At 37.7% G+C, this 23,679-nt stretch overlaps 1 protein-coding gene across 4 annotated transcripts in view; it reads left to right on the top strand.

Moving 5' to 3' along the window:
- Positions 1-23,679, top strand: part of FGF12 (fibroblast growth factor 12) — a 593,543-nt gene that overhangs the window by 378,300 nt on the left and 191,564 nt on the right. For all 4 annotated transcript variants that reach the window (XM_004460848.5, XM_004460847.4, XM_004460845.4 and 1 more), the window contains one exon: positions 15,370-15,480. In XM_004460848.5, coding sequence (XP_004460905.1) covers positions 15,370-15,480 — 111 coding nt within the window. The remainder of the gene's footprint in view (positions 1-15,369; positions 15,481-23,679) is intronic.

Genomic DNA, 23,679 nt, shown 5'->3' with positions numbered 1-23,679 from the left:
GAGAGCTCAAAGAAATGAAAGAGTTAATGAATAGGTAAAGTTATAATAAATCTGCAATTTGTAAACAAGATAATCTTCACTATAACAAGTTAAATGGCACATGAAAAATTTTTATAGCCACTATATCAATGTTAAAAGAGACTATCTCAGAAACTTTCTATCTAATTTGGTTTTCCATTTATGACAATAAAGACAGTTGTCATGCTGAGTGAGTTGTCTGTGGGTACATATTTTCAAAGAGCTTCAAGTCTCTTTTCTTATCAGGTCATTTAGAAACAAAATGTAGGTCCTAAAATTAAAACTGAATTTTTTTCCCTATGGAACAAAGTGCAAGCTTTTGAAATATCAAATAAAAACATAGTTTTCTTTTCTAATTTTGATTCTGTAATACATAGTTAAAATTCATTGTACACATTAATGTTTAGTCATTCTTCCAAACAAATACACCTTTAAAATTTTTTTAACTTTATTTTTAAGGAGGTTTTAGATTACATAAAAGTTACATAAAAATATAGGGGATTCCCATATGCCCCTCTCCCCCTCCCACATTTCCCCCTATAATAATATCTACATTAGTGTGGTACATTTGTTTCAATTAATGATACATATTGAAGCATTGCTACTAACCATGCTCTATAGTTTACACTATGGTTTACACTTTGCCCCTGTACAGTTTTATAGGTTTTGGCAAAATGTATTGATAAAACTAAAGCGACCACCACCCTCATGGGTGTTAGTCTAGAATAGAATTGATATTAAACAAACAAACAGCAATTAGTAATATCTAATGACAAATTGAGCAAGTTCTATGAAGGGGGAAGCATAGCATGCTTACAGAGAATGAATATGGAGGGAGATTTGAATTGGAGTGAGGGACTAGAAAGACCTCTTTGAAGAAGTGGTGTTTAAACTGAGGCTTGAATTTATTTCAGGAGGAAATTAACCCAGACAGAAGGAGATGCATGTGCACAGAGTTTTAGGTCAGAACAGAAAGAAGGCGTGTGTGCCTAGAGCTTAGTGAGCCAGGGAGAGAATAAATTGAGGCGATGATGGAATGGTTGGCAGGAGCCAGATGGTGCAAAACTCTCCAGGCCATGTTAAGGGTTTGACGTTTTATTGTAAATGAAATGGGAAGCTATTAAAGGGTTTAAGCAGGAGACTGGCACAGTCCAATTTATACTGTAAAATATTGCCTCGACTGTAGTGTGATGGTGAGGAGGCTGTTGGAGGAATCTATCCAGGAGCTATTTGTGCCCTGGACAATGGTGATGGCAGCAGGGATGGAGAGAAATAAATGACTGGCATCAGACCCCAGATGTCTGGGTCTCCCTGGCTCCTGCACCCCATTGGACTATACTGACTGGCCTGGACTTGTCCCTGAGGCAAGGCCGATGATGTACATTTGGAACCCGAAACTATCATTTTCCAGAAAGTGTTATTACCACTTGAACTCACTATGGTGGACTCTGGATTTTTCTTGGTGGATGCTATAGACAAAAATCCCATTTTGCAGTAGCATTTTACCTGTAGATTATTTGGATTTGTGGTATATGAGAGAATTCCCCAGGCTTGCCAACCTGGGTGAACAGATCTCCTTTGAGATGGGGAACAGTTTTAGGACAGGTCCAACATTTGTGTAGCTTTTCTGATGTCTGGGAACTGTCATGCCCATAGTGTACCAAATAATGTGGCCTGTCTATTCATTTCTTGTCCCAAAGACGTGTCTGAGTAAAAGAGGCTTTAAAAGTAGCTAAGAAGATTTTTCTCTGCCAAGCAAGGAAGCTTTTATTACAGGGGCCTTTCTGCATGCACATAATTGTCCACACTCCCCACCCCCCACCTTTTTTTTTTTGTCCCAGGAGACCAAAAACCATATCTTTAACTCCAGTTTAATGTTTGTTGTTCATTCCTGGTACCTTGCTTCAAGAATTTCCACAGTTCTTGTGGGCTGATCACAGCTAAAGAAGAAGTGAGAGATATCAACATGTTAGCCTTCTTCAAAAGACAATTGGTAATTAGTTAGGAGAAGGTGTGAAGAGCAGAGAGATCTGGCTTGAACCCCTGGCCCTGGCATTTAGGAGCTCTGTGATTTAGAGCAAGTGACAACCTCTGTAAACCTCAGTTTCCTAAAAATAGTGTATGCCTCAAATTGTTTCTGTGAGAATTCTGAGAGATTATCCACATAAAGTATCTGATAGGTGGTAAATGTCTGGCAGTTATAAACTGTGAATGAAACTCAGGAGAATTTGCCCATTGCTACTGCTCCTATTGGTCTTTCTTCCACAGTAATTCTGTCTGAAAGGTAAATTTACCACATAGTTTTAGCCATTTCCTGGTCATATAGCACATTATAATGTGTATTCTTTATACCTTAGACCAGCCTTCAGAAAAAGATATTAGTCATTCTTACAAATTCACAAGAAGTAGCAGAGCTTGCATGAAGAAACAAAATAGCTTTCTAGATACCATGCAACTAGTTTGGGACAAAGCCAGTATATCCTCTGGGAAGTATGAAAAATAGTTTTCATTTTAAGGGCCACAAAACAGAAAGAGCAAAGTATATTAAAGGGCCCTAACTCCAGGGATTGGGAGATATGCTGCCACTGGACTTTCCCATCCCCAGGTGTTCTGCTGCTTCAGCTGTAAAATGAGCCTCACATTAGATAATTTTGAATGACTTTTCTGGGTCTCATATCTTCAGATTCTAGGATTATCTTCATGTTTGAAATATCTTGTGGTCTGAGTTCTTGAGAGTTCATTCTTGAACTGTCTGAAAGACCATATTCCTTCTGGTCTACCTCTATGGGTTTTGACATTCTGAGAAATACCAACAAGTTGTGACTGGGTGAGGCTGAACAGAATCCGTAGAAAGGCAAAGAGATAAGGTGACTTCCCAGGAATTCCCTACATTTAGTTTTCTTGACCCATACCTTCCATGGCCTTCTGCACTTTAGTGGGGCTCTTTTTAGTATCCTAATGTTTAATTTGGATTTAGGGAGGGAGTCTGCACATCTTGTCATCCACTAAGTGTCTGAAATTTTAGCACCACCAAACACAATGTTAGCCCTTAGACTGATATCCCTGTGTTCTCACCGTCACTGCCTGCCTATGGCCCTTACTGTATGTATTAGCCCCAAAGAGGTTTTCATGACCATATTATCACCCCATTCTAATTCATCCTTCCTATTTTTCTCCAATTTGGCTTTCTAAAGTACTGAAGATTTCATCTCCTTACTTAGCATACTTTAAGGTCTCTGAAGTGGGCAGGGCAAGTCTTTTGGTGCTGGGAAAGAAAATACTGTAACTTCTGTTTGTGTTTAGTATTGATCTCCTTTTAAAGTCTCTGATTTATAATGTACACATAATGAACAAAGTAGTACATACATGTAACATAAAAAATAAACATACATATATGGAGGCTGTATATTTTAAATTTTTTGCAGATAGGGATGTATAATCAAGCATTTGGAGATCAATGGTTTAAAGGACAAAGTAAAACTTACTAGCTTTATCTAAGACCCCTCAAGTGTTCTGGACCCATATTTCCTTTTTACTGGCATCCCCCTCATTTCCCCAGACTCTTACTGCACCCATGTGCCTGCCCAGTGCCTGCCCATGCACAGCACATGCTCACTTCTGCGTGGTTGTCCTGCTCAAGTTCCTCAAAGTAAAATCTGCCTGCCTAAGGCAAAGTTTAAAATGTTGCTTATCTTTGAAGCCTTTCTTAACTGCTTCTTGTCCCAGAACCCAGCATTTCTGATAAAATTAACATCCCGCTCTGTGATTTCATGGCATTCTGTTTGTTCCTGTGTGACAGCACTTTTCATGTTCACTTCTCTAATGATAAGTTGTGTATGTGTCTCCCTGATGAGACCGTGGGTGCCTTCAAGGCAAGAATTGCTTCTTACTCATCTTTGTACCCAGCACCTAGTGATGTTGGAAGTCAATAAATGGTGTTTGAGTTATTTTAAATTTTCACAAGCATATTGCAGAGCATTTTGGGACCTAAGAGGAATAAAACTGGCTCAGTACAAAAAGCCAAGCCCTGTTGTCATTTTAAATCTTAGTTCAATTCCCTGCTCTGCCTCTTCTGTCTTCCTGTAGCTTAGATTGCTTCAGCGAGGAGGGTATCTGGGAAAAGCAAGTGTGTCCTTTCTTTTCATTCAGCTTTGAGGAGGCATGAAGGGTAAGGCCTGCGCATCTTAAGGTCGTTTGGTTCCCTATGAAATGTGAAGCAACTCAGGGCTTTAGAGACTGTGCAGTTGAGGGATGCTGCTCCTGCGCTTGTCAGATTGTGTTCAAGGGAAAGGACTGAGACTGAAAACAGAAAGAAATGCACTGAAACCTGCAGGCATTATATTAAGAGGCAGTGAACAGGTCTTTCTTACAAATGAGAAGCTCTTCTGAAGGTCACAGGTGACAATGGAAAATGCTAGGTAGAAGCTCTTCCCTTGAGCATATGAGCATTCCTCGCCTACCCAGTATCCGGCACTGTGGTAGGTGCTGGGAGAGAGTTATGAGTAATTCCAAAACCCTGTCCTTGAGGGGCTCGTAGTTTAACAGCCTAGACAGCTGTGTAAACAACCAGTGGTAATAGAGTACATGAGGGAGCTCTGACGAAGAAGGGATTAATTTTGTCTCAGGGTATAAGGGAAGGACCCTTGAAAGAAACCTGAGCATAGAAGACTGAAGAGGCATTTTGGGCAGAGGAGGAAGGTAGGGGTTGTGAGTTTTAGGCAGATGGACCTGCATAAGCGAGGATTCGCAGACATTTTCTGTTAAGGGCATGCTAGTAAATACTTTAGGCCTTAAAGGTTATTGAGTTTCTGTTGCAATAGTCATCTGTTGTAGCGTGAAAGCAGCAACCAAGGAGTAAATGAATGGGCATGATTGTGTTCTAGTAAAACTTTATTTATAAGATTAGGCAGTTACAGTGCTGTAGTTTGCCAACTCCGGGTCTGGAAGAAGAGAGCGCTCTTTAGAGAGCGTGGAATCTGTTAGTTTCTAATCTTTTCATTGTTAGGATTACTTTGTATTTCCTAGTCTCTGTGCCTGAAATCTTTTCTTTGAGATATCTCTGTGGGGATTTGCTCCCTGTCTTTCAATCTTGTCTCTCTAATGTTGTCTCTGAACCACTGTATCCTCCAAAGCACATCCGTTCCCTGTACGATCTGTCTTTCATTGCTTTAGTTTTCATCATCACCCATGCACTAATACTCTATTCTATATTTAATTGCTTATCTGTGTATTTCCTGTCTTTCCTACTATAATGTAAGCGTCATGATTTTTTCACTGCGGTATCCAGTGGTGTGCAATGGTGGAGCCCATTCTGCTCATCTCTTCCTAGGTCCAGCTCTGCATTCAGTGATGCCAAATGGTAGTTTTAAATTGGCCATGGTCAGAATATTTCCACCAAGGAAATCTGGAAATTAGCACAAGGAAACAGGTGGGTTTATGTTTGTTTGTTTTAAAGAGCTGATTTACCTGCACACCCACTGATTATATTTCATGTGCCTAAAAGAATAACTACCTCAAAGTCAGATGCTCAGTTATTATTTGTTGTTTGAATGAAAGGTGCCGTTAGTGTCTGTTGATTGAGAAAACAGATATACCTTTATGAATAGTGAGTCCTCTTGCAAGTATTAACACTTGAAGGGGAGATCCACACCCCTCAGGTAGGTCCTGCTGTTGATGTCCCCCACCTTCACTGGAGAGACTGAGGACTTGAGGCAGCAAGTGACTCTCTTTTTACTCCACTCTTGATATTCCACTGGACCCGACGACATGTCGATGGCCTTTGGTTTTCAGTTTTCCATGTGGTGTTCCTTTAAGTCTGTTCACTGCAGTCTGATGTGTGTACGAGGACCCCCCGACTGACTTTTTTACTAAACAGCATTTATTTTTAAAGAATTTCCATTATTCGGTGGGGTTATTATTTTGAAGTGTATTCAAAAGCACAGATAAGTTCTGTTTCCTTTTTTCTGTCCTACTGTATCCCATTCCTACTTTGTCCAGGGCTTTGATTGATGGCACATGAATATGCCCTGGTCTATACCCTTTAACTGTAATTGGTTAGAAATGTGACTGTTCATAGCCAGCCTCCAACCCTAACAGTCTAATTTTGAAATCTGTGGCAGTGTGAAGGCCTAGAAGCACTCGACAAGAATCACATTCAACAGCCTCTTCAATCTCAGTTCAAGTGGGCACCATTAAACCTTAATACTCAGGGGCCATTTGTAAACCCACAGAGACTGATCAAAGCCCCATCCGACTGCTCCACAAGCCATGCTCAACATGTACTAAGAACTTTGCATTTTCAGGATGGCTGGTAAACAGTCTTTTCAATTTCCTGTCTTATGTGCAAACTCAGGAAACAGAGAAGTTAAACTGTATTTTCTGGGCCTGGCTTATCCCAAACTTTCTGGGACAACAGAGTAGGAGAGGACCTTGCACAGCCACTCAGGTTGCCTCAGATTTTACAGACATCCACACCTTTCACAGCGACTCTGACTTGTACGTTTTTGGCTCTGCCCTGGTAGCTTATGTCCAGTGACAGAAAACTCACTCTTTTCTTAGAATGCCCCTCCTTGAATACAATTTGCATAAAGTTCTTTTCATTTGCCTCCATGTAGCTTTCACCCTTTGGCCTTATTTCTGTCCCCATGAGCCTCTCAGGACAAATGGACTCCTCCTTACTCCCTCAGGAATGTAAACGTAAAGATAGCCCTCAGGAGCCCCCTCCCCACTCCTTCCTTCTCTAGGCTGCAGAACGACTGTTCATTCAGCCTTTCTTCCTATGACAGCCCCGTGCATCCCCTTTATTTGACTGTCTTTCCTCTGGACATGTTCCAGTTTGCAGATGTTGCTCTAAAAGTGACTTAATGTAGTACAAGAGAATTACTAGGACCACCGACTCTGGCTAGGCCTGCTGCCTCTGCGTTTACTAGCTCTGTAACCTTCGGCAAGTGATATGGTTTCTTTGAATCTCTGTTATCTCATCTGAAAAATAACAAAAGGGTACCTTTCCCTTTCAGCTGTTTTGTGAATAGCAGTTAAAATTATAATCAAGTCTCCAGGAGAGTGCCAGGTACAGAGTAGATGGGTTTAAAATATGACCATTGTTACTAAAATGAGTACTATTAATTCTGTGAATATGGCCACAGTAACAAATTTTGAATGAGCTCTAGATATGGCCTCATTAACACCTTTTGGATAACTCACTATCAGGTTTTGGATAACACATTTTGGAAAACTTATGTATTTTATTTCAGATTAGAGCCTGTATGTGCAAACCTTCTCTGAAATGGGTATAAATCCTGAGTAGGCTGGCCCTAAACATTTTGATTTTTTTTATCACAGGTATATAGATAATTCTGTAGGAATTCCTACACAATTATCTATAGCCCTTTTTCTTCATCATCCTGTGCTCCAATAACTTGCACAACTAGGAGCTAACCAGCTGTCCTCCCTTTCTCTTTTTTCTCTACTGTCTTTTTGCCCCAGCCCCCAGCTTGCCTGAGATAAGAACTGGATCTTGATTGCTCTTTGGAAAGGAATCAGTAATTACCATTCAGTATCTAGGAGACAAGTTCTTTTCCTAACTCTCTGCTTGCTAGCTGGGTGAAGTTGGATAAGACTTTTCCTTCCCCGAGCCTCAGTTTCCTTATCTTTGCAATTGATGAACGAAGATGTTAGATTCCAAGATTCTTCCAGTTCTAAAATGCATTTTATTCTCTGTAATCTTGTGTTCATCCTGAAACCTGTCATCTGGTCCCTGTGCCTCTGTCTCTTTCTGGCTTTCCTTTTTGTACCTAGGTAACTGCTCCATCAAGCCAGCATGGATGTCGAGCTAGCGGTGTAAGGTCCTGGCTCTCCTCAGTGGCATTGAATTGAAACGTACTGTTCAAATTGCCATGTCATCCTGAAGGGAAGCAGTGTTCAACAAGAGTTCACATCCTTTACCTTCTTTCTCACCCAGCGCCTTCTAGGATAAAGTTTCTTACTTGATTTTTGGGCTATAATTGCTATTTTTAATTAACTTTTAATTTTAGAATAGTTTTGAATTGATAGAAGAGTTGTGAGGATGGTACGAATGTCTCCACATGCCCCACATCTAGTTTTCTCCATTATTTATTAACATGTTACATTAGTACGGTTAATTTGTCATAATTACTGAGCCAATTGATGCATTATGATTTGAACTAAAGTCCATAGTTCTTATTTATTCATATTTCCTTCATTTTTACCTAATGTCCCTTTTCACTTCCAGGATGCCATCCAGAATACCTCATTACATGTAGTCATCATATTTCCTTGGGCTCCTTTTGGCAGTGACATTTTCTGAGACTTTTCTTGTTTTTGATGACCTTGACAGTTTTGAGGTCAGGTATTTGTAGAATGTCCTTCAGCTGGGTATTTTCTGATGTTTTTCTTGAATTAAGACTGGAGTTGTGGAAAGACCACAGAGATAAAATTATGTCAAAGGTACATCCTATCAACATAATTGATCATTGTTGATGTTAACCCTGATGACCTGACTGAGGTAGTTTTGTCTGGTTTCTCTTCTATAAAGTTATCCTCCCCTCTCCCCGCTCTGCCATGCTGTGCTCTTTGGAAGTCACTATGTACAGCCCACGGTTAAGGTGTTGGGGGTTATGGTCCATCTCTTTGACAGTGAAGTAACAAACTTTTTGGAATGATTCTGCCTGGGAGATTTATCAGTTTTCCCCCATTTATTTATTTATTCAGTCATTTATTTAATTCAATGTGGACCCATCAATATTTGTTTTGTAGTTTGGGCTATAATCCAGTACTTGTTTGTTTGTTTGTTTGTTTATTTTTACTCAGACTTTTCCAATATTGGCCATTGGGAGCTTTCCATTGGCTTCTGTGTTGTTCTGACATACTTCTATCATTTACGGTTCTGTTCTTAATATTTCCTTACTTTCTGGCTATATGAGATGCTCCAAGCTTATCTTTTATTAATATATTTCCTGCTCCAGTCCTAGAATCTGCCATTTCTCCAAGGAATCCTGATTCTTTTGTGTTCAAAACAAAGATTTGGGTGGTAGGTGTGCTTATTGATACTGGGATTTTGTTGTCCTCACAGCTGAAAAAGCAAGGGAATGTATGCATGCACATATAGTAGCCAGTGTGTATATACTTATCTATAAATATTTCTATATGTAACCATCTGTATGTGTTTTAACTAAACATGAGTTCATACTGATGTCTCCAACTCTAATCCAGTACCATATGGGTCATTGAAATCTACTCCCCTTGCTTTTCTGTGACTTCCCAATCCAAAAGTGAGACAGCTGGCTTCTGCCATTTATATTCACTTATTTAATTGTTGAATTCCAGTATATACGTGTAGTGATATTTGACTTGTTAACTTATATATCTCCATGGGAAACAACTTTGTCAACGAGACTTAGGTACTTAAATATGTTTCCTTTTGTCTTTAGTTTTACAGAGTTCACTCATTTCCAAAGTTACTTAGGTCAGCACCTTTTCTTTCCACTCCTGTCCAAGGTAATTGCATACATTTGTCATATAGTTTGATTCTTTTGCCACAATCTCTCTTCCATCTCGGGATCCCTCAAACTCCCAAGTGATTTTTTAAAAACGTGCATACATTATGGTTCACTCTGTGCTCTAAAGTTCTGACAAATGAATACTGTCATGTATCCACCATTACAGTGCCATACAGAATTGTTTCACTGCCCTAAAAAATCCTCAGTGCTTTACCTATTCAGTCTTCCCTATCTCTGAATCCTGAGCAACCACTGATAACTTAAATAACTCTATAGTTCTACCTTTTCAAAAATGTCATATAAATGAAATCGTATAGTATACAGCCTTTCAGACTGGCTTCTTTCACTTTGCAATAGGCTTTTATGATTTAACTGTATTCTGCATAGCTTGATAGCTCATTCCTTTTTATCATTGCTAATTATTTTTTAAAAATATTTAAAAATTCTTAGATATTCTTGTCCATAAGAATTAATATTATTTAAAAAGCAGACGAGATTTATTTTATATGTCAAGGGAGGAATAAAAGCATTGTGATTAGCATTAATGCAGTTTCTGTTTTAATATTCTGATGAGAAAGTTGTAGTAATCTTAGAGCTACAATTTTGATCCAGAGTAACCTTTCATTTTCCACTCATTCTTTGATGTCCCTTCTTTCTCTCCTTCACCCAATAAGTCACTGATCTCTTGATTTGATTTTTTTCAGTTTATAGGCAATCCTTTTCCTCCTTTTATTTCCAGCCTCCACTACCCTTCTTCCTTATTGGTCTTTTTTTTTTTTTTAAGATTTATTTATTTCTCTCCCCTTTCCCCCCCTTCCCCAGTTGTCTGTTCTCTGTGTCCATTTGCTGCATGTTCTTTGTCCACTTCTGTTGTTGTCAGCCGCATGGGAATCTGTCTCTCTTTGTTGCGTCATCATGTTGTGTCAGTTCTCCGTGTGTGCAGCGCCATTCTTGGGCAGGCTGAACTTTCTTTAGCGCTGGGCGGCTCTCCTTATGGGGCGCACTCCTTGTGCGTGGGGCTCCCCTATGCGGGGGACACCCCTGCGTGGCCTGGCACTCCTTGCACGCATCAGCACTGCACGTGGGCCAGCTCCACACTGGTCAAGGAGGCCCGGGGTTTGAACTGCCATCCACTTAATTAGTTTCCTTGCCCCCTGGCCTCTTGTCTATCAAGCCACCCTCCACAAAGACACTAGAATGGTATTTCTAAATTACAGATTCTAACATGGCCTAAGAGTAAAAACTCAAGTTATGAATATGACAGATGTGGAGACAGAGGCCATGGGAGTTACTGAGGGCAGGGAGAAGGAAGAAGAGATAAGATATGGGGGCATTTTAGGGGCTTGGAGTTGTCTTGAATGATATTTCGGAGACAGATGCAGGACATTATATATCCTGCCATAATCCATTGAATGGACTGGGGGAGAGTGTAAACTACAATGTAAACTATAATCCCTGTGGTGTAGCAGTGCTCCAAAATGTACTCACCAAATGCAATGAATGTGCCACAATGATGACAGAGGTTGTTGATGTGGGAGGAGTGTGTGTGTGGGTGGGGTATAGGGTATATGGGAACCTCTTATATTTTTTAACGTTCCATTTTGTGTGATCTATGTATCTTTAAAAAAAAGACAATAAAAATAATTTAAAAAATAAAATAAAATACCCAGGACAACCAAAAAACAACAACAACAACAAAAAACAAACTGGAGTCATGTCAGACTTTTCCAGAATCCATTTCATCTTCATTTCCCTATGTAAACTGAATCCATGATTACCAGGCTATGAAATTTCACAAACCAATAATAATGATTATCATTGAAGATTGACATAGGCTTGCCAACTTTTTAATTTGCCAGCTATTAGAATAAAACAAGTTGCTGTAATAAATAAACTCAAAACTTGTACAATGACTGAAAAATGAATAGAAGTTTATTTCTTATTCACCTAACTGTCCAAGGTGGATATTTCTGATGGCTTCTGGCTTTTCTCCAATAGTTACTCAGAGACCCAACATTCTTCCATTTTGTTGCTCTGACATCCCCTAGGGCTTTGTCCTCTAAATCCAGCCGGAATAAAGGAAAAGAGAATGTGGTGGGGGAGCATTTACTTTTACAAGCCTTGGACTGGAAATGGCACACCTCACTTCCACTTACATTCCATATGACACTAGTTTGTATGCCAAACCTACTGCCTGGGAGGCTAGGACATATGGTCTAGCTGGTTGCCCAGGAAAAAAAAAGAAATTGATTTGTGTGAAGAGCTATCAGTATTTGCCACATGACTTTAGAGCACTAAGAGTAACAAAACAAATTCCACTATCATCTAATAATATGACCATAATTTAATTTAGAAATAATGGAAGGACATGATCTTAGAATCAAGAAGAGTCAAAGAGAAAATTTAACTTTAATAAGAAACTTACTCCACTGACCCTGCTTTCCTTAATTTCACTAATGACCTGTGACCACTTGGTGAGAACAGTCACTTACCTGTACATCAGCATTGGAGAACATCTACCCTATGTACTATCTATAGCAGATTCTGTATCATTACAGAGTCTGCCTTGCTGTTTTGTGCCTCCATTCCTTGCTTCTCTGTATAAAATGCTCTTCCTCTGGTTTCCTTGTCTGTGAAAATCCTACCAAATCTCCAGATAGAATCAGTCCTTTGCTCCTTGGTGCCATCAAGCCATTTTGCTTCTCCCTCTCTCTCTCTTTTATCAGCTATCTTGCACTAGTGTTATATATAATTATGTTTCATGCATTAGACTGTGAACTCCCTGAAGACAGTGCAGATTTTATTCATCTCTTAGAGCCCAAGTATAGTTTGTGACAAATAAAATTTGTGTTTGTTGATTGTGCCCAGGATGCCAAATGTGCCAAAAGAGATGCCACTTTTTAGCCCCTTTCTTTAAAATAGAATAAAACATGTGTTTTTTTTTTTTTTTTTCCAATTGTAAAAGTGATCCTCATTTATCATAGCCAAGCCTTCATGGAGGAGATGATTCTTGAACTGAGCCTGGAAAGGTTGGTAGTGTTTGACAGGTGGTCTCTTACCTATTGGGAGGCAGGCATGCGATGCAGGCAATCGGTTTTCTTCAACACATCCTAGGTTCAGGATATTTGCTCAGTGGATGCTCAGGTTTCCTTTGAAATTTCTATAGTGTGGGATGTTCACCTTCATGGATCATCACATAATTAAAACTGAGACTCTGAGCTTGTTCTGGCAGTGATCTCCAGTGGGGTGGGGGTTGGGTTAAAAGCCTAATGCTCATTATCTTTAACAGGAGTTACCTGAATTCCCTGGGCCCCAACAGGGGGGTAGCTTCACCATGGCAAAAGAAGCATTTAATTACAGCTACAGAAAGAGGAGCATAAAGAAAACAAACAATCATTTGCAGGCATTAATGACTCAGCTGCCGTGCATCTCATTAGCAACAAAAACATGGCTTCTTAAAGTGAATTTATCAAGCTTATCAGAAACAAAAAGTGCATGGCAAGACAGTTGTCTCTTACCTCTCCTCTATTCTATTTCCTACTCTTAGCCCATAGTACTCCTTTAATTTAGTGACTATGCAACTCAATTTTTTACTAAAATAGGAGACATAGAATCTGTTCTCAGAATGCTCCCTTTGCCTGACTTAGACATGTTTGAAAAATCAGACCTTAATTACATTTAATATTTTTTACGGGGATTTCCAGTTCAGCTGTCACAACCATTTATTCATTTGAAATTCTCAATGATTATACTTAGGATAAGAATTATTTTTCCCCTTAAACAGATAGTGAAACGGAGACATTTAGATGTTAAATAACTTGCTCAGGACATCACAGCAATTGTGGTTCAAACCTGGGTCTTGTGACTCCAAATCCAGAGCTGAGTGTGCCACATCAGGAGCTGCCTGTCAACCAGTTAGCTTCATGGTAGAGACACATGGAGATGTGTTTACAGGGAGATTAGCTGGCTAGCTGCGTGCCTTTTTGAGATGTCCACAGTATGTTGTAAGGGGTGGGCCCATGAAGGAAACACATTAAAAATGAATCCTGGGGAGCGGATGTAGCTCAAGCAGTTGAGTGCCTACCTCCCACATGGGAGGTCCTGTGTTTGTTACTGGTGCCTCCTAGAAAGGAACAAAAACAAACAAGCAAGCAAGCAAGCAAGCAAACAAACAAACAAGAGGGCCAACTTAGGGGAGCCAATGTGGCTCAGTGGTTGAGTGCCAGCCTCCCACATGCAAGGTCCCAGGTTTAAACCCCAGTACCTCAGAACAAAAGAGAATCCATTCTTTGATTTCTGCTACCACTCTGAGAAGAATATTCTAATGTGCTCAAAGGAATAGAAAATCATAGAAGAGACACTTAGTTTAGCTTCCAAATTTTATTGATAAGGATATTGAGTGAACTGAATTTAACTCACAGGTTTTATATATAGTTTTTAATTAGAATGCCTAATTTCCAGTAGAATTCTTTTTTTATTACCCAGCTTTCTCACTCCCAACTTCTTTTGGCTTCCTATTGCTTTATAGGACTACTTTGGAGAAGATACATTTATACTGGCTATGCCCTGTATTCCTAAATATGTATGATCAAGTCATATTTAAAAAGTCTAACCATAGACATATGTGATAGGGGACAGGTTCGTTCCCAAACAGTTAACATCAAATTATTAATTACAATTCCTCTTTTGACCTAAACATCAAGAATTATGTTCAGTTTAACACATAGTGCCTATCATATTGCCTGACCTGTTACAAAATAAGAGATTCTTAGGAAATATTAGTTGAATAAGTGTTGGAGGAATGGAGCCGACTAGCCTAAATTCAGTGATTGTTCTTTTGAGGGTAACATGCACTTTGAACAATCATAATATTTTCATTTTTGCCTCATTTTTATCACCAGAAGCAGCATTTTAATTTTTCTACTTATTTTTATGAAATAATGAGGACTGTAAGTGCACTGGAATAGTCTCATTTTTAACCAACACTACAGCAGAGATGAAAATGGCAGTGATGCTGTGGAAGCTGAGTTGGCTGAATTGTTGCTTGCAGTCAGCATCACAGTGAGAAGGCTCCAAATACTTGTTAGCTGATATACATAAATGCAAATGTTGTGTGCAAAAGTCAGTTTGATGGTATCAGTGTGTAGGGAGTTTTTGAAAGTTGAGGATCTGAAATGCTTAGAGAAACAGACATGACTTTTTTTTTTTATACTGAGGAATGCCTTTTGTTGTAATGGCCTCTTCCGGGGAGGTATTTAGTGAAGGTGAAGCTGTTTTAGCATTTACTTTCCAATGACATCTACAAGGGATTTTGCTTTTGCTAGTGGTTCTTATCCAAGCCATACTTTCTGCCAGCACATGATGAGGATTTCAAAACCCTGGAGTTTCTGATGGATAATTGACATCCAGCAGAAATAGAATTTTTCCAGGGTCTGATTTGGACTGCTGAAGCTTAGGAATTCTAGTGGGATTTTGGCCTAAACGGTGATTCTGGAATGGGACCATAAACTCAGCATCTTGCAGTCAGACACCAGATGCATACAGGAGAGAAATAATTCACTTTTTTTTAGCATACCTCTGTATTTTCCCAGTCATAATTAGCTTTTATTTATTTACATTTAGTTTACTGCTGCGAAGTATTATGACTCTGCCTCTAGAAGGGAAATAAAGGTAAAGCTATGTAACTGAAATGCCCCTTTTCCAAATGCTTATTTCAATATTCAAGCCATTGGTATTTATGCATTTACTTAGAGAATCTTTTTTGACAATTTGCAAGTGTACATTATTATAAACAAAATTAAAATTTGAATATTCATTTCATTTTGCTTTGCAGAACCCCAGCTGAAAGGAATTGTGACAAGGTTATTCAGCCAGCAGGGATATTTCCTGCAGATGCACCCAGATGGTACCATTGATGGGACCAAGGACGAAAACAGTGACTACAGTAAGGATCATTAATTTCTGCACCCCAATTACAAGTCAAATGTATGGCCCAGTGTATTTTAGATGTAAAGTATGGCTGGGCTGCCTTTTGAATTGTTTAATTACTAGTAAACTGGTGGTTTTTTTTTTTTTTTTCCTTTATCCTTCTTGCTGTCATTCTCCACAGCATAGAGATGGTGTGGAAGAGAAGCTATGTATTAAGTGAGAAGGCAGGAGGCTTGAAGGAGTGTCCAAGGCTATCACAGGATAAGAATTATCTCCCATCCTGGCGGGTGGTTAGGATGATAAGTACTCATAGAAACAGTGCAGACCTGACAGCACAAGAGGGTATTTATATCCTGGAACCACGAAATAAAAATGTTATAATAATTCTCAGAACTAGTGTCTGTCAGATAAAAATTACTGATCTGCCAGACATGACTACATATGTATGTATGTATATTATATGTTATGTTATTTTAAGGACAAAAATTAATGGTTTTTAAAAGGAAAGATATATTAAAATATTATGATAGTGTTTCACACTGAATATAATAACACTCTGATAATAAAGATTGATAGACCTGAAATGGGACTTTGTTTGTAATTTTGGTGTCCAATATTAAAGATCAATAATACTATCCTTGGAAATAGTTTTTTTAAAACTAATTTAAGTACATAGTTGACAACTTTAATAACTAACTTAAAGCATCATCAAGTTATGACAGTGTATTTGCAGTTTAGAAAAATTTAAAATAGAAGCCTCAGATCCAAGAGTGAACTTGGTCATCTCTTTCAAGTTCTGCATAATAAGATATATATACACAGGCATAAATTTGTGTTATTCTACATTTTTGAAGGGTGTCCTAATGTTTCCTGAAGTTTGTCTGCATTCACTGGTAGGCCTTCTGTGCCTAGTGTACAATAAATACTCATTAAATATCTGTCCAATTGAGTTCTATTCTGATGGATGTGGTTTTGTGGTCAGACTGACATCTAGTAAACTGCAGAAGCTATTCCAATCAGCCTGATATTTTATAGTGAAATATCTTTTAAATTCATATTAGAGACTTGAGGAAAGAGTCACAATCCCTAAAATGTGAAAATGCTCTTGTCCACCCCCTTCTAAATTTTTCTTTGTAGTCTCTATAACAAAATATGAATTACAATAAAGAAGAGATCTAGTAGTCCCTATAGCAAAAATGAATTACAATAAAGAAGATATCTTATGATTAATTTTGTCCCAGTTTTCTTACTATTAATTAATTTTTCTGCAAAGTATTTGATTAACCTTTTGTAGTTTGCATTGTTGGTTTGTGTTTGTGTGAATGCATTCTTTAAATGATTCCAGTTTTCAACTCAGTATGTGACAGTAAGATTGCTTTTCTCTCTGTGTAGGGTTTCCATTTATTGTATCTGCACTTGAGTGTGGATTTAGAATGTGAATTTCCTTTGACAAGTGTAGAAGCAAAGAACAGGGGCACTGTTTACCTGTGTCACCCATGCTAACTCTTGATCTCAGTTTGTCTATATAATCATCTGGAGCAGTTGATAATATTAACATCCCCTTTCAGCACCATCCATCTAACTTAAGGAAAAATATTGAAAAATTGTGAATTGATGAAGATAGAGTCAATCCCTATGTAAGCCAAATAGCTGTACTCAGTTCCATTGGATTCAGCTTTAATCCAGCCAGTTGTCCTGCAGGTGCATGCCTCTTATCATGGGGCAGCAGTAGAGATGTGGAGGTGCAAGTGGGGGATAAATTAATACAAGCCCTTCCTGCAGTTTCTAGAAAAAAAGGTGAAAGTGCTTGCTCTCCTGCTGATGAGCCCATGAAGAGCATACATCCACATGATATTAATTAAAATATTCATAATGCACACACACTCTCCCCCACACATTGAGGGTGATACATTTTGTCAAATAATTTACAAAATTTTTCAAATTCACAAATTTAAATTATCTCATTTTTTTATTAAGCTAAACTCCAACATACACATGTTGATAAAATGATGTTAAAAATAGTTTAAGTGTACAAAGTATTAAGACTAATATAAGTTATTGCGGATACCCACCACTGGGCTGAAAATCTCATTAAATGTATCAATACATTTGAAACCCCTTTGTACTCTCCCTGATGTAGTCCTGTTTTCCTTCAGTACCAGACAATTTACTGTTGTGAATTTGGCATGTCTTCTTTCCATGCACTTTTAAAAATAAATTTTTATATGTACAGAGGTATACTTAAATCATTCACAATACTGTTTTTCAAGTTTTTAAACTTTTGATACGTGAGAGAATTACCATGTACATCCTCTGCTACCTACTTATCCATCCCTATGATGGTTGTGAGGTTTGCACATGCCAATATATTTGCCTTATTTCATTCATTTTCATTTTTTGAGAAAGTATTTCAACCTATCAATGTACCCAACAGTATTTATCCATGCTGCTTTTGGTGGCTAATTATAGTTTCTATTTTAAGGCAATCACAAACAAGGCTGCTATGATCATTCTTATGGAAATTGGAAAGAGAGGCCTTCCCTGACTATCCTTTTTCAAATTATGCATCTTACATTGGCACTCTCTATCCTGATACCTTGCTTATTTCTGTTCCTACCTCCTATGATTACCTGACATGTGTAATATTGCTATTTATTTGTTCATTATTGGTCTTACCCCCAGGAGAGTTTAAGTTCCTTGAATGAAGGGATTTTGTTTTGATCTCTGATGAATCTTTAGAATCTAGAAGGGTCTCTAATGCATAATAAGCACCCAATAAAAATGAAATGAACGAATGAATGAATGAATGACTCTTACACATGTGCAAAAATTTCTTTAGGTCTTTGACCAAATAATACTACCCCCACCACAGCATATTTTAAAAAATTTTTTTGGAAATAATTTTAGTCTTCAGAAAAACTAAAAAGTAATAGAGAGAGTTCACATATCCTCATCACTCATCCCTAATGGTACCGTTTTATTTAACAATTGTACAATTACCAAAATCAGGAAATTATTACTAGTACAGTATTATTAATGGAGCTATAGACTTTATCCAGATTTCATCAGTTTTTCAGCTGATGTACTTATGATACCTTCCACATATTTTAATTGAAAGTTCTCAGTGAAAGTGAATAGTTTTATTTATACTTCTTCTGAGTAGGGGTTAGGGGTAAGAATAGTAGAGAGGGATTTCAATTCTATTCATTTTTTACTGTGGTTACATATTTATAACAAATGTTGTCATTTTAACCATTTTTTAGTGTACAACTCAGTGACATTAAGTACTTTTACAGTGCTGTGCTACTATTACCACCTTTCTTTACTAAAAGTTTTCTATCACCCAAAACAGAAACTCTATCTACTAAGCAATAACTCCCCAATACCCCCTTCCCTCACCCTGTGGTAACCTCTAATCTACTTTCATCTCTTTTGCTTTGCTTATTCTAGACATCTACTCGTATTTTTTAATAGAAAAATCGTAAGCCTCTAAGATGCTAAAATGCCTTGTCTTTCTTCATTTTGTTTGTGTGGGTAGGAATGAAAACAGTTGACTGTTTGAAAAAAACCCGCACAAGTTTTTCTTGCTTTGGGCATCTATCAGAAATGCATCCTTTGGTTCACTAGTCTTCATTAGGTCTACCCAACCTTACTACGGCAGAATTGCTAAAGACACCTGTTCTTTTGTTCATAAAGAAAAGACTAATTACATGCAATTGAGTACAAATGCAAATGGGTTTGTCAGCAGTGACGGATAAGAATCTCTGCAAATGTAATGATAAAATGCAAAATTATTGGAACGCTGGTATAAGAAAAACAATTGCAGTTTGGAGGGTATTAATAGGAATGTTTTACATAAAATTACGAAGATAATTATTCTGCTCTGTGCTAGTTACTATAGGAGAAGATACATTGGAAGAGGTCAAGCAAGCTGGATTGAAAACAATTAAGATTTTATAACCAAATGCATGGTTCTCTTTTCCTCTGAACAAAAGATATTAAGAACCATTTGAATAATGAATGAGCTGCCTGTTAAGCAAGTACAATGGTGAAACCTGAGCTTTTAATGCAGATGCTGTACAGTGGCTTGAAAGGGCTGTTAGAAGAAAACCCTGTGGTGTGTGAGGGAGACGTTGGTGTCTTAATTTCCTAGGACTGCCGTAACAAAGTACCACAAATGGGGTGACTTAAAACAACTGAAATTTATTGTCTCACAGCACCAGTTCCGGAGATTGGAAGTCCGAAATCCAGGTGACTGGCAGGGCCATGCTTCCTCTGAAGTCTGTGGTCAAGCATTTTTCCTGCCTCTCTCCTGGCTTCTGGTGGCAGTTGGCCTTCTTTGGTGGTCTCTGCCTCAGGCCATCACGTGGTGTTCTCCCCTCAGTGTCCAAATTCCCTCTTCTTAAAGGACACCAGTCATAACTGGGTGAAGGGTTTATCCTACTCAATATGACTTCATTTTCATTTGCCTTATTCCATCTGTAATTCCCCTATTTACAAATAAAGGCCACATTCTGTGGTCCTGGGGTTCAGGACTCCAACAGCAACACATTTCACTGGATGAAACAATTCAAACCACAGCAGTAGGGATAGTCTCAGAAATAAATTCTAGTCCTGAGATGCTTTTATTATTTGAGAAGGTAAGATAATTATATGGTATAAAAATGATAGAGGCATAGAAGGGTGTATGATTGAGAAAGCAAAATAGCCCCTGACAGCCAGCAGCTGGGCTGGCACTCACAGCTAGGCCCCTGTATTCTTCTGTTGAAAAGTCAACAGTTCTATGGAGCACCAAGTCGGACATAGCCTTCTGTGAGTGTGGTGGAGCAAGACAAAACAGGACCACTCTGTAATTGTGAGTGAACACAGACAAAAACTGGAATGTTGTCCAAACCACAAAATGACTAAATGCTTCCATATGCTAGCATCCATGAGTGCCTCCTGCTGCTTTACCAATCACAGCTTTAATCTTGCTCTGTTCTTCTTGCTGTCTGGATAAGAATTAAGATACCAGTCATAGACTCATGCTGCCTTCCTTGGACCATCCAATCCAGAGCAAATCTCTGTTTCTTTGAAGTCTGCCTAAAACCATGGAATAGGAACTCGAATCCTATAATAAGTCATTTCTTATACCCTCTTACTGAGACACCTTATAGTTTGCCATGGTGTGCATTTTTCTTCCTTGCTGTGAGTCATTGTTCAGCCACGGGTGTTTATCTCATATTCTTTGGCAGGCACATTTTAAAGTAATTTTCTGTCCCTCCCTTCCCTGACCCTGGCCATATTCTTGGTATTCTTCCAGATCTAGTCTATGCATTTAGCTATATATTCAGCAATATATATCTATAGCATTTTTTCATCTAGTTCTTAAAAGTTATATCTTCAAGATCTTCCCATATAAGTACATAACTAGATGGGATAATTTATTTAACCTAATTTCCTATTGATGGACATTTCATTCTTTTCCACTTTTTACTAATACAAACAATGCTATAAGAAATATCCTTGCACATAAGTCATTTCACATGTGTGCAAGTGAATTTATAGGATGGATACTTAGAAGTAGAATTGATGGGCCAAGGAAATGTGCTTCTTTAATTTTCAAAGTTATCTATTTGCTCTCCAATGTACAAAATTACACTGAATGTGTTTCTTTATGCCTCTGTCAATACAATGTGTTGTCAAACTTTTGTTTCTTTGTTACCTAAAGATAAAAGTTTTAATTTTCCTTATTATGAGTGAGACTGAGCACTTGTTAATATGTTTTAAGAGCCGTCTCCACTTCTTTTTCTATATTTCTATTTGTATCATTTTCATTTTTCTCTTGGGGTATTGGAAAGAACTTGGTCATTTGTAGGAAATTTGTTAAAAGTCAGTTCTTTGTTATAAGAGTGACAAATATTTTTGCTCATTTTGTTGTATGCCTTTGAAATGTTTGCCAGGCTTCATTCTTTTCAATTTAATTTTATTTTGATAATGCCTTTATGTCCTTAACTTTTCTTTCTTATTTAGAAAGACTTTTCTAATTTCCAGATTATAAAAACAATTCTCCCATGTTTCATTTTTCATGTTTAATTAATCTGGGATTTATTTCTTAAGATCTTTTGAATCTAGACTTCTAATATTTGATGTTTCTAACATTTATTTTCCAGTTTCTTCAGACTTTATAAACATATTAAATTTATTATGCATTCAATTTAAAGAAATACATTTCAAAATCATCTGATTTTCAGAAATCAAGTTGGAAATTTAAAAATTTAGCCATCTAGTTATGATATTTTGATGTTTTAGTTTCCTAGGCTACTGAAAGCAGATACCATGAAATGGGTTGGATTAACAAAGGGAATTTATTAGCTTACAGTTTTGAGACTGAGAAAGATGTCCATATCAAGATGATACTTGACTCTTCTCTCGCATGACAAGGCACACAGCAGTGTCTGCTGGTCTCCCCTTCCTCTTGCAGTTTTCATTACTTTCAGCTTCTTGCTTCTGTGGCTTCCCCCACTTCATCCTATTTATAAAGGACTCCCGAAAGAGTCATCCTGTTTGAGGTGTATCACACCTTAACTGAAGTAGCTTTATCAAAAGGTTCTACTTTCAATATGTTCACACTCTTAGGAATGAGTTAACTTTAAGAACATGCATTTCTGGGGTACTTATAGTTACAAACTACCACAGACACCATCAGTATTTTGACACAGCCAAAGCCAAGAGAAGCTATGCATTGTAAATTATGAACAGAAACATAATCCAAATGGCTAGCTGGGGGGGGATTATAAAAGAAACTCTGTATTTATTTATTTTTTATACAGGGCATAAGTGATGCTGCAAATAATTATAAAGGTGTTCTTTTTACCCTAACAAGTGGCCTTTCTGGACAAGGAGTTCATCTCTTTCATCTACTCAAGCATATATATTATACTACTCATGGGAGAGTAAGGTCTGCACTAGATACTATTTTAGGGATATTATATTTTTCTTGTGTCATCTATACTTTAATAATATATCATGAATTTGTATGTGTGAAACTACACCTACAAGTTGGATAAAAAGAAAAACAAATGCATGTGTTAGCCTGCTGATTTTCTTTAAACAAGTTTATTTACATACTGTTGAACACCACTTTGGTATGCATAATGCTGTGATCATATAGTGACATATCTTTTCAAGAACAAAATTAATCTTCAGCCTCAGCTTATGAGTGCAGTTAATTTGTTTGATTTATTTATTTTTGTATAGAGGAAAATGTTGCATTTTGATTTTGATAGCTGGAAGAAATGTAATGGTCATTTGTTACAGATTTATGCTTTTTTTGACTATGTTTTAATTGTAATGGAAAGCTTGAAAAAAAAAAAACAATTAGTATTTCCTTGAATAGTTACCCAGTCACACAGTTTCAATTGCTAATCTTAAATGAATAATCCCTTAAAACTTTCTCAGTCTTGGCATCACACCTTCTTCTTGGCCTTATATTTATTTTCAATTGTGAGATTTCCTCCTGTAAGTGCTACTCTAGTCATTACAGCAAAATCTCAGCCATTTGAAATTGTACCTCTTTCCACTTGCTCTATGACTAATTATGGTCATGTTTTTAGGCAGTATACATGGTGGTTCAAGATCTTATGCAAGCTACTTAACGGAGTGTATTCCTAGAAAGAGCTGAGGACTGGAGGTTGTCTTTATGCTATTCCTGACTCTGTGAAATAACCAGTTCTTTGGCCCTAGGCAAGTTACATAAACTTTCCCAGACAAACATTCTAACATTGTACAAAAAGAGAGTAGAGGAGAATCTCTAACATTTTGATAGTCTTTCCTTTTTTTTCCACATAGTAGCAAATATGTGCTTATTTTGATTGACAACTTCCATTTCCCTAAGGAACATTTGTTTTGAAAGATTTGTTTGCCAGCAGAAAGTCTTCTACCAGTAAATCCCAGTGAGATAGTCTCAAGGTATGTGTGAAGATTCTGAGAGGCACACACATCAAAGGGAGAGTCAGAATTTGAATTCAGGCTGATTTGAGAATCTGTACCTTCCAACCAGTTATTTAACCTGTCTCCATTCATTCATTGATTAAATGGGAATAATAAATGATACTTAGATCATAGGGTTCTTGTAGAGATTAGAAAGATTGATTCATGAAGAATGCTTAAAACAGTGCCTAGAACATTCTTAATAATAAATATTGTTGTTATTATTATGATCACCCTCATCTAT

This window comes from Dasypus novemcinctus, chromosome 4 (assembly GCF_030445035.2).
Source record: "Dasypus novemcinctus isolate mDasNov1 chromosome 4, mDasNov1.1.hap2, whole genome shotgun sequence".
Lineage (NCBI taxonomy): Eukaryota > Metazoa > Chordata > Mammalia > Cingulata > Dasypodidae > Dasypus > Dasypus novemcinctus.
The sequence above is the reverse complement of the archived record's forward strand: the minus strand, read 5'-3'. Positions and strand labels throughout refer to the sequence as shown.